At 44.7% G+C, this 12,142-nt stretch overlaps 1 protein-coding gene across 2 annotated transcripts in view; it reads right to left on the reverse strand.

Annotated features, from left to right (window-relative positions):
• The window catches only part of LOC137373898 (protein PALS1-like), a 144,757-nt gene that overhangs the window by 58,276 nt on the left and 74,339 nt on the right, over nt 1–12,142 (reverse strand). For both annotated transcript variants that reach the window (XM_068039440.1, XM_068039441.1), the window contains exon 4: nt 549–626. In XM_068039440.1, the coding sequence (XP_067895541.1) occupies nt 549–626 (78 nt within the window). The remainder of the gene's footprint in view (nt 1–548; nt 627–12,142) is intronic.

The raw sequence follows: 12,142 nt of genomic DNA on the forward strand, positions 1-12,142 counted from the left end.
TTGGGGCCATAACAAACCACTTTGATATACCAACTTCACAGCAATTCACAGACCTGTTGAATGCCATTGTTTACAGTACCCATTCTTAATAAAATAAGTCACAAAATGCTAGATAATATGGTAGAAACACTGCAACACAGTCACATGTGAAAATCTTGAGAATAATCCGCTGAGTAAATTTGATAAATTTCCTCTGCAACTTCTATTCCTATTCAGTTAAGTGAAATTAGTTGTATTTTTAACATGAAGAAAACCTCAATTTTAACAAAAAATTACAAGGACACTAACTCATGAGATGGATTTTTTTCAATGTACTTGGCTTCCAAAATATCTAAGGATCTCAAATATGCAATTTGAAGAGTGTCAAACCACTAAGTTGTTAAATTGGTGATGCTTAAAATAACCAAAATATGTATGTTAGTTGAAACAAAATCCATTATTTCAAATGAAATTTCTCCATTTGAACTAAACGTTTCTAAACTGTATTTATTTTTTAAATAAACAGAACATGCAGTACAAGAGTTAACAAAAATAACTAAAGTGCATACTTCAAAGTGTGGTGAAGCAAGAAGAGCACAGAGTTCCTGTCCATCCTTCTGGTGACTTGCAGTCAAAATCTTCTGCACCTTAAAAGAAAAATGATAGCAATGAACAGCAGCTATACATGCACACAACAGTTCACAATCTCAATAAAAACAATGTATTGCTGCCTGTATGCTTTTTTCAACATATCTGCATTGTCTGGGTTTTGCATAAAATTTGAAAAATTTCCCCATCTAACTCAAGTCTGTGTGAGGGCATGCACCTAGAAAATATGATCCTGATCACCAATGTAACTGAAATCTCTGTGAAATTGGAGTGTTAACAAGATGCAAGAACATCTGGAAAAAGAAAAAGGCTACACATTATAACTATGCTTACCAGTCAACTACTGGTCACTGTCTAAATTCACCATACAAAAAATTGTCAGAATGCCCTAATAAATTAACAGCAAAAATGACATTCAATTTCTCTGTTGACAGGTGCTGGGAAAGTGAAGTGCAGCAGGTCAAAAAGCATCTGGGAAATTAGCATTTGATGCCAAGCAGCCACAATTATCAGCAATGTGCATCAATATCTAAGTCTGCCTGCTGGATCAGATTCTTCCTAATAGATACAACATTCTGGGCTGAATTTTACCAGCCCTCCGACATCGTGGATTGTGGCAGGGGCCGGAAAATATTTCCGGGAGAGGCCTGCCACAATCCGCGACACCAGGTAGGTCCTGCCCCATTTTACTGGTGGCTGCAGGACCTCGGTACAGCCCCCCTCAGTCGCTCGGTGGCAACCCAATTAACATGCGTAAAGCTCTACTTGCCTTGCTTGATTATGCATCCTGCTGCCTCTCACTCCACAGTTCCACATTTTTCAGTGAACAGATGGCAGAAAAGCCAGCAGGACAGCAGCGGTAGGAGTCATTGGACACAGTGCAGATAAGTCTGCTTAGATGGGTCGCAGCTCTGCATATTTGAAGGGAGGTAGGAGGTAAAGACCTGCTACCCGACCCGAACTCGAAAGGACCCGACATGCGTCGGGTTCAGGCCATACACACAGGGTAAGTGCTCTGCCGCTAAGTACATAAAGAAAAAAAAACTTAGAGCAGGGAGTCCGGGACGAAGCGGAGTCTGCACAGTGAGCTTCAGCTTCATGGAGCTTCCCAGTCACAAGGTAAGCGAAGGGATGGTCAGGTCAGGCTCGGGGCAAAATTGGAAGGCCTGCAGGCATAAAGTGAGGTACTGCGTATCCTCCCTCCGTAAATGGTGTCCGCTCTGCGCCATTGTTTGAGAGAGTGAGTGACGGAACAATGGCACTCCAGCCAACCTGTGTGAGGAGAGGGTGCCAGAAATGGGAGGTGCGTAAAGGTTATCTGGCTAGTGGGGCAATCAACGCAGCTGTTACAATCTTAATGTGGTCACGCTGTGCCACTCTTAGTGGGAGCTAAGACAGGCAATGCCATGCCATGTAGTTGATGAAAGCACTTGATGTACCAGTCATTAATGGCTGCCCTGTTAGGAACCTTCGAAGCAGAGAAGGAAAAGAATTTGTCACTTGCAGATGGGTATGGTTCATCCTATATTATTTGATCCGCTTCCAGTGAGGATCCATATGCGCCACAGGCAAAACCAGCAGGCAGGTGCAGCCCACATAGAGGCCCCCAGTCGTGAGCAGCAGCTGCCCCCAAGGAGAGCTCGCCACTACAGACCATCGTGCATCTACAGGTCCTGACTTAACTTTTTTCACCTCTGCTTCATTTCAGAGGTCCATTTGAGACCTTTGTGGGGTCAGTCAGCAGTGCACCGCTGCATCAGGGAGGTCACCGATACACTGTACCGGAGGGCCAATGACCATGTCCGCTTCACAGCAGACCCTGGGAGCCAGGACCAGAGGGCCATTGGTTTTGGCTCCATCGCGGGATTCCCACAGGTGTAAGAGGTCATAGACTGCTCCCACCAGACAACCAGCTGCATAAGTAAACAGAAACAACAACAACAAGAAATGCTGGATTCACTCAGCAGGTCTGGCAGCATCTGTGGAAAGAGAAGCAGAGTTAACGTTTCGGGTCAGTGACCCTTCTTCGGAACTGCTTGCATAAGTAAACAGTATGGGCTTCCATTCGCTCAACTTACAGTTAGTATGTGATCATTAACTGCTTTATGCAAATCTGTGCCCACTTTCCAGGCAGTTGCCATGATGCCTTCATCCTGCTCCAGTCCCAGCTGGCACGGCTATACACTGAACTGCCTCAGTTGGAGGGATGGATTCTTGGAGACAAGGGATAACCCTTGCAGACTTAGCTCCTGACACCAGTGAGACACCCCACCACTGCTGCAGAGGAGTGAGATACACCAACCACGGAGCTACAGGAACCAGTGAGTTGGCGATCCGCATGCTGAAAATGCTTTTCTGTTGCCTGCATAGATCGGGTGGTGCCCTTCAGTACGAGCGGAAATGGTGGCTCATATCGTTGCTGCTTGCTGTGCTCTGCACTCAATAGTGGGGGGAGGGTGGTGCGGGAGGCCAGGACAAGGACAGACGTGAGCAGGATTCCTCCTCGGACGATAAGGACGCTGAGGACTTACAGCAGGAAAGGTGCATGGAAGAACGGAGAGCATCCAGGCGCCCATGCAGGGTGAGCAGTGAGCAAGAGATGCACGGCAATGAATTATTGATCAAAGGTTCTTCATGCCATAGGAACCACCATTGCAAGCAACTTAGCACCCTCGTTCACCTGTTGTGCAGCAGTCTGCATCTGCAACATCTTTGAGTCCACCATTACTAGCAGCAGTACACTGAGCCATTGTCTATGTTACTGCACCTGTGGAGATGCACATGAGTAATACTGGCATGGCAATAATGTTATTCCATACATTGGCAGTTCTGAAAGGCCAATGATGTAATGGGAGGAGAAACAATCAGTACATGCTGGCACACTTCATTCACACAGTAAAAGCCACACAGTGAAGATTTAGAGATTGATCTTTTTACAGTGTTGTGCCACCCGTGCAAACCCATTTGTGCCACGGTGGTTTTTGGAAACACTTGCAGGTGCTCCTTTGCGGTGCCACTTCTGCACTAGCAGCCTGACTGGAGGAAGGTTGCTGATCAGATTTCCCTTTGGCTTTGGATGACTTTGGCAACCGTCCTTTGTGCGCACGAGACCTGGATGGCCCCGGCTGGCTGGGGGAATGATTGTTCACCTTCTTCCGGCATTGGACCCCACAGCTATTTACCTTCTTGCTACCTCCAGCCAGGCTGCCTTGGTCAGGCCTCTTCTTAACCATCGCTGGGGAAAAAGACCTCCTGCCTTGCCCGCACAACCTGGAAGAGAGTGAGCAAGGAGGCATCGCTGAACCATGGGGTCACCCTGGGAGTGCCCCTGTGCCATCTTCTATTTTTGCCCAGTCCTTTAAACGCAAAGGTTATTCCAACAGTGTAACTGCTCAAACATCTGGCTACAAGGTTTTTTTCGCATACGTTTTAAAACTAATGCACGGCTAGTGAGGAAATCTGTGCTGTTGTCCTGGTTTTTCATCTGACAGACACAGATATACATGTTCACGCACACTTTGCTTTTGCACCAGTTTATCATAATTACTGATGTCATATTTCAGGTTTGCAAAGCAGCTAGAAGAGTAACAATTTCCTGGTTGTTCAAGAAATAGTTTCCATTCCAGTTAGGTGTCTTTTCACATAACAGTTAGCTACAAAATTAACAGATTCAAATTAGTCTGCGGCTTTTCACATTCAGGAAGTTAACAGCTCACAGTATGTAGATATTAGAAATAAAAGCACATTTTTATGAGAACATATTTGCCTTTTATGATGCAATACCATCGCAGGTTCTGGTATATGCATAAGATTTTTCACCCAGGTGCGACTAGCCTACAAGAACAAATGTTTCACTTGAGTGGAAGAAGAGGATCTCAACTGCACAGGACACTGGGACAAGGCAGGGTATGTATGTGGCAGGAAAGTAGAAAGTGTTGGAGAAACTCAGGTCTGGCAGCATCTGGAGAGAGAAGCAGAGTTAACTTTCAGGTCTGTAACCAACGTGACCATGCTGCAAGACCTCCTGAGTATTTTCAGCACTTTCTGCCATATTGCCAGCATCCACAGCAGTAATTGGCAGCTATCAGGAAGCAGGTGCTTTGACTAGGGCCCCAGCACCTGCTCCTCAGCTGAGCCAAAGGCGATCACGGCAACGGATGTCTTGCCCCACCCACCTCCATCACGTTATTTTGGGGGGGGGGGGGGGGCCTGCCATGATAATGAGCTGCCGCAATATTCAGCGATGGGCCTGGACCGCCATCTTCAAAGCATAAAATTCAGCCCTCCTCTCTTGCACCATTTTACCAACTTTGTGTTGGGGTCAGCTCTCCCGTTCCTTGAACTGGGGGAAAATCTATAGATATAAGCAGCTAATGAGAGACCTAAAAGTAAAAGTAAAATGAGATAGCTGACAGTGCATGACTTCTTTTTGTTCTTGGGACGTGGGTGACAGTCACATTTATTGCCCATCGTGCATTGCCTTGAGAAAGAGATATGAACCTTTCCCTTGAACCACTACAATAGAGTCATAACAGCACAGGCAATAGTCATTCAGCTCACTGAGTCCATGCCAGTTCTGTGTACAGCAATTCAGTCAGTTCGATTCTCCTACTCTAACCCCGTAGCCTTGCATGTTTCCCTCACGTGCCTATCCAATTTCCTTTTTAAATCATTCATCGTCTCCACTTCCACCTCCCTCATAGGCAGTGAATTCCACATCATTACCACTCGCTGCATAAAAAAGTTTTTTAAAAAATTATTCTTTCATGGGATGTGGGCATTGCTGGCAAGGCCAGCATTTGTTGCCCAACCCTAATTGCCCTTGAACAACTGAGTGGTCTGTAGGCCATTTCAGAGGGCAGTTAAGAGTTAACCATGTTGCTGTGGGTCTGAAGTCACATGTAGGCCAGACCAGGTAAGGGCAGATTTTCTTCCCCAAAAGGACCGTCATGCAGGCCCTCACCTGCCAAGAATGAGGCACATTAATTTCACCATATGAACATTAATTTTTAAACTGTTACTGGGGTAAAGAAAGAACTCACTTTTTAAAAGAAAGCAACTCCAGACCCTTGACTGGAATGACATGTGCATATTTACAGACAGTGCTTAAAAGGGACAAAGACCATTTCCTAACACATTCAATCCACAATGGACTTTTGATTACCAGATGTTGAGGGTGGAGAAGCTCACATTCCATATTGACTGCTAAGATAGCCAAATATACAAACGGATGTGGTCATACACCCCCTAGTCACATGACTAACTTGCTGGGCAACCTGAGTTTTTTTTGAATTTGAACTGGCCAGAGTTTTTGAAGGCAGAAAGCAGTTTGCTCCTGATCTGAAAAGACCTCCCATGGCTGGCTCGCAGCAGCCTCTCCTGCCTGCTCCCATCTCTTTCTCACGGAACTGAAGACCCATTGAAGACACAAGAACCCCAAGAGAGAAAAGTCTCCTACAGTGAACAAGGTTTAATATGAATACTGGGCCCCAACGAAAAGCAAGGCTACCTACAATCAAGGACTCTGCAGCGAGCTCGAAGCACAGTAATAAACCCCCTTCAAAGATTGCCTCAAACTTTTTCACTTTATTTTTCTTCTGCTCTTTTCTGGCCCTATTTGCAGGTGTGTATCGCGTGTGCATGCTAGCATGGGCGCGTCATGTAGTTGATAACCAAATTAGAGTTCGAGTTTTAATAAATTTCACTTTTCTTTAAATCTAAGAAAGCCTGTTTGTGCTCATTTCGTTGCCTTATATTTGGAAAGCGGTGAACACGGATTCACCAAGGGGTGCTCAAAACACTGTTTAAAAATTAAACCTTGTTACAGTAAGACCAGGTGAAGGCTAAAAGGGACCCCAAGACACCTCTCTCACCTGGTCATAACAAGGACATTAGTAAAACAGATGGGTTTTTACGACAATCGATGATAGTAATGGTGCCATGAAACTGAGACTAGCTGTCAACTCCAGATTTTTATTCACGAATTGAATTTAAATTCCACCAGCTGCCATGGTGGGATTTGAACCAGTGATCCCAAAGCATTAACCTAGGCCTCTGCATTACTGGTCCAGTGACATTACCACTGCGCCACTGTCTCCTCGTCCTCCTCAGACCTCCCTTATATCTCTTACCCAAAACCTTAAATCTGTGTCCTCTAGCCCTTGTACCAGTCAATGGGAACAGCTTTTCTTTGTCTATCTCATCTAAACCTATCATTTGGTACACCTCTATCAAATCTTCCTTCAATCTCCTTTGCTCCAAGGAGAACAACCTAACCTTGTAGTTAAATTCCCTCAGAGCTGAAACCATTCTGATAAATCTCTTCTGCACCCTCTCAAGGACCTTCACATCCTTCAAGTGTGGTGACCAGAACTGGATGTAATACTCTAGTTGTGCCCTAACCAGAGCTTTATAAAGGTTCATCATAACTTCCTTGCTTTTGTACTCAACGTCTATATTTATGAAGCCCAAGATCCACGTGCTTTGCTAATTATGCTCCAAATATGCCCCATTACCTTCAAAGATCTATGACCATGAACCCCCTCAGGTTCCTCTGCATACTCTTTAGAATTTTGCCATTAAGTATACATTGCCTCTCCCTGTTCCTTCTGCCAAAATGCATCACTTGACACTCCTCTACTAAATTACATCGACCACTTGTCTGCTCGTTCTGCTAGCCTATTAACTGTTGTAAATCGATTGGTACCATCCTCACCTCTTGCCACACATTCAAGTTTGGCATCAGCAAATTTTGAAATTCTAGCACTGATCCTTGGAAAACACCATTGACCATCCTCCAGTCTGAAAAACAACCATTCACCACTACTTGCTGCTCACGGTCCTTGAGCCAATTTTTTAAATCCAATTTGACAAAGACCTTCCTGTTCCACTTCAATTTTGTTCAACCTTTTACGTGGTCCTTCGTCAAATGTTTTCTTAAAATCCATATTGTTACAGACAGGTGGTAAGGGGTATGGATGGTTCCCGCTGTTCGCCTTCCACCTGATACATTAACCTCAGTGTCTTTAGGGTCAAATAAACAGACAAATGGCAGGTTTTCTCTAACAATTTCCAAAATGGTCACAACCTCATTCACCCCCACACAAGAGAGAGAGAGAGAGAGAGAAAAGGGTATGATGTCGTTCAAAATGAGGTAAGTGTTTGTGGTTTACAGAATATTGTTAAGTCAGAGGGGAAAAGTCTTTTTTAAAAATTGCAGGCCTGATTTGTAGTCCTGAGCTTGCAGAAACATTGTAGAGCTCTAGCGATTGTAATACAGCCCAAAGCTGGTGGTGTATAGTTCGTTACCTTCACAGATGGTGAGTCTCAAAATCACTGTGATGTCTCTGCTGTTCAATTTCAGCAGGGCTTTTCCCTTGCTTGACTGGATCCTTCAGACAGCTCCTGGCTGGACAGGCTTTCTCTGATGTTGGCTTGATCTCACCCTCTCTCTCCAGAGGGATATCTTTTCTGTTAAGTTTGTGTTAAGGGATGCATGACCCTGTCCCCTGCTGAAACCACACAATGGGCCAGGATATGATAACCATGGCTATCAATTAATGTTTGAATGGGTACTATTCTGTTACGATGTTGCTACTTCACACACATTCATCCTGGTTTTGGCTGATAGTCTGACTATCTCCAGTATCCTTTATTAATCCATTCATGTCGATAAGAATCATTAATATGCGACAGTCCTCCTTTCAATTTCAAAGATGTTCTTCCCAGAGCTATTTCAGATGAGGTTAACAAGTTCCATCTTTGCAGACAAGTTTGTTTACTTGCAGTACAGGAGGGGTCATGTAGCCACTACTCCATTTTGACTGTGGTTCAAGTGTCCAAGCTCTTGGTATTTAGTTTTAACAGTTGACTTTTTAAACTTCATAATTCCTCTATTTCTTTGTTTTTCATCATGGCTCTTTCCATGCATGACAATATAAACATCATCCACTGCACTCTCTTCATCAACCTTCTGCTACTTCATCAAAAAATTCAATTAAATTAGTCAAACAGAATCTGCCTTTTACAAATTCATACTGGCTCTCCTTAATTAACTCAAACCTCTCCAAGTTCCTTATTATTGTTTCTAAAACCTTACCCACCACTGATGTTAAACTGACTGGCCTGTAGTTACTAGGAATGCCCTACACCCTTTCTTGAATAATTTGCCATTTTCCAATCCTCTGGCACCTCCCCCATATCTCGGGAAGACTCAAAGGTTATGGCAAGCCCTTCCGCTATCTCTACCCCCACTTTCTTTAGCATAGCCAGCCTTTCCAGTACATCCTGCCCATCAGTTTTCACCCCATCCATTACCTCTACTATCTCCACTTTTACCGATATTTTGTAAGCGTGCGTTTCCTTCGTTAACTTTGATACAAATTATTCCGAGTATTCTAGCCTTGCCCTGCACCTCTAAGCATACATCACCTACTTTGTCTCCAACAGACCCCAACCCACCCCTTATTACTGCTTACTATTTACATGCAGGTGGAAGATTTTTGGGGTACCTTTTATGTTAACTGTCACTCTATTCTCATTCTCTCTGCCATTCATATTTCCTCCTCACTTCCTCTCAACTTACTGTAATTAGCCTGCTTGAAGAATTCACCCGACATGATCATACACGCTCTTCTTCTGTCTCATGTTCTCCATCTTCCATTTAATTGAAGTGGGCCCGCTTCCAATTTAGAAGTTCTACTTTCGATTGTTCCTTGCTCTTCTCCATCACTAATCTAAACATGATACAATGATCACTCTTACCCAAACGTTATCCTATAAACACTTGGCCATCTTGGCCCACCTCATTCTCCAGCGCCAGATCCAGCAATGCCTCCTTCCTAGTTGGACTGAGCAAGGAAGCTCTCCTGAACACATTCGAGAAATTCCTCCCTCCTTTCCTTTTAGTCTTATGAACCCAACAAATATTGGGGTAATTAAAGTCTACCAATATCACCACTTCATAGTTCTTGTACATCTAATTTCCCTGCAGATTTGCTTCCCCATTTCTCTCTCCCTATTTGGGGGTCGATGTATCATACCCTTTGTGCTTCTTAACTCTAATCAAAAGGATTCTGTCCTTGCCCCCTCAAGGACATCCTCTCTTTCCAGCATTACAATGTCTTCTCTATCAGTATCGCCACCCCTTCTCCCTTTTTCCCTTCTCTATCTTTTCTGAACACTTTGTATCCGTGACTATTAAATGCCCAGTCCTCAACATTTTTAAGCCACATTTTCATTGTCACTATATCATATTCCCACAGCTATATGCACTTTGTAGCTCACCAACCTTACTTACCATTTTGTGCATTTAGATACATGCATTCTAAACCTGCCTTTGTATTCCTCGTAGTCCTCTTAGTCTACTTCTATCTAATATAGTACTATTTCCTTCTCTGGCACTATCCAACACTCATTCCTTTATACATCTTATTCCTCTTTTCCATTTCTATATGCCAGTGCCCACCACCAATTTAGCTTAAACCCTACATAACTACACTAGTGAACCTCCCCATGAGGACATTGGTCCCTGTCAAGATGCAACAAGTCCCTTTCGAATAGGTGCCTCCTGTCCCAGAACTGGTCCCTTTACTCCAAAAATCTGAAGTCCTCCCTCCTGCACCATGCCTCAATCCACACACTGATCCTCCCGATCTTATTTCTACTCTCACCTACTAGTAGCACTGAGTACTAGAGATTACTACCTTTGAGGTCCTACTTTTTGACTTCCTCCTTAGCTCCTGAAAGTCTGACTGCAGGACCTCAATAGCTGCCCTCTGTCATTAGTATTGACATGTAACACAATTTCTGGCTCATTCCCTTCTCCATAATGTTCTTTATCCTGGCACCAGGGAGGCAACACACATGCGGGACTCACGATGACCGTTACAGAACCACTTCACTGTCCTCCTAACTGTGGAATCTCCTCTAACAACTGCATTTCTAAGTCTTGAATGCCCCTGTGCAGTCTCTTGTTCATTGGTGACATGGTCTGGACTGCACTCCTTCAAGATGCTGCCACTCCCAGCAGCCTCCAATGCAGAGTACACACGCTCCGAAGACTCCTACACCTCTTGCCTCTTCCAGATGGCCACCCATCTAATATCCTGAATTTTCTATGCCTGTTGGGTGGTCTCCTCCTGCAACACACGATCCAGAAAACACTTAGTCTCCCTTATGGTCCACAGTGACTCCAGCTGCTCAAGCTCGGAAACCCTGAGCTCGAGCTCAAGCAGCTGGACATAATTCCTACACACGTGGTTGCCCAAGACACATGTAGTATGCTGAAACACCCACATGGTGCAGGAATTGCAAGCAAGAGGTCTCAGATGCCCATCCATGATATATAAAAAAAATCTGATTCCCTCTCTTAGAATCTAGTTAGTATCTTGTTTAAGCTATTTTAATTAATGCCTCTGGACCTCAGCTCTCAGATCTCATTGCCTCCCGACACCCCGCCCCACCCCTCCCTTTATTGGATCGCTCTTTTTTTTTGAAATACCAGAACACTTCTTCCCTCACTGCACTGAATTCCCTCACTCACCAAATTCCCCAAGTTTAGCACACTGTAGAAGTACTCCACAGAGCTGGACTCCATGCTACTATTCTTGCGGTGATAATGTTGGCATCCTTCCATCTATGAAAGATGGACAAAGAGCAAACAATCCATTTAGGTGGGGTGTCTTCTCTTGGCATACCTTTGCTAATGCCTGTGAAGGCCAATCCTTGAGAGAGAGGGGTTCTGCCACAAGTGCCACACATGAAGCTGTCAAGGGATGCAGCGAGTTGTCGTTTTCGGCATTGGGGCCTGTTGACAAGCTGCTGCAGCCACTGTTTGTCGTCGTAATGCACACTAGTCCACTGGACGTGTTGCCATTTCTCTCTTTCGCCAGCTAGTGACTCCCAGGTGCGAGTCGACATTTAGGGCCTTCATGTAACGATTGCAAGCATCCTTGAAGCGGAGCTTTAGCACCCCACTGGTCATCCGGCCCCTGCTAACTCAGCATACAGAAGGTCCTTGGGTACGCGGCCGCCTTCCATCCTGTGGACAGGTCTGATCCATCGAAGCTGCCTCTGTTTGATTAGTGTTAACAGACTTGGGATCTCTGCCTTTGAGAGGACTGCCACAATTGAGATTTTATCTTGCCAGAATATACCCATAATGCGCCATAGACAGTGAAAATGGAAATTATTGAGTTTCTTTTCCTGGTAGCTGTAAGTCGCCCATGTTTCACAGCCATACAGCAAGATGCTGAGAACACAGGCCTTATAAACTAATCAGCTTGGTCTGAAGGGTCAGCTTGGTGTTATCCCATGTGCATTTTGCAAGTCTCCCAAAAGATGGTAGCTGCTTCCCTATGTGTGTATCGAGCTTTACATCAAGGGATAGACTGTCTGTCGCCGTGGACGCAAGGCAGCAGAATTTGCTAACCATTTCCAGTGGAGAGTTATTTAGCGTGATCAGGGTGGAGATGCAACACCTTGTCCCATGACCACTGTTTTCTTGATGCTTACAGTCAAGGAGAACAAATTACAGGCAGGAACAGACAGTCCA

Source organism: Heterodontus francisci, chromosome 9 (assembly GCF_036365525.1).
Source record: "Heterodontus francisci isolate sHetFra1 chromosome 9, sHetFra1.hap1, whole genome shotgun sequence".
NCBI classification, from domain to species: domain Eukaryota; kingdom Metazoa; phylum Chordata; class Chondrichthyes; order Heterodontiformes; family Heterodontidae; genus Heterodontus; species Heterodontus francisci.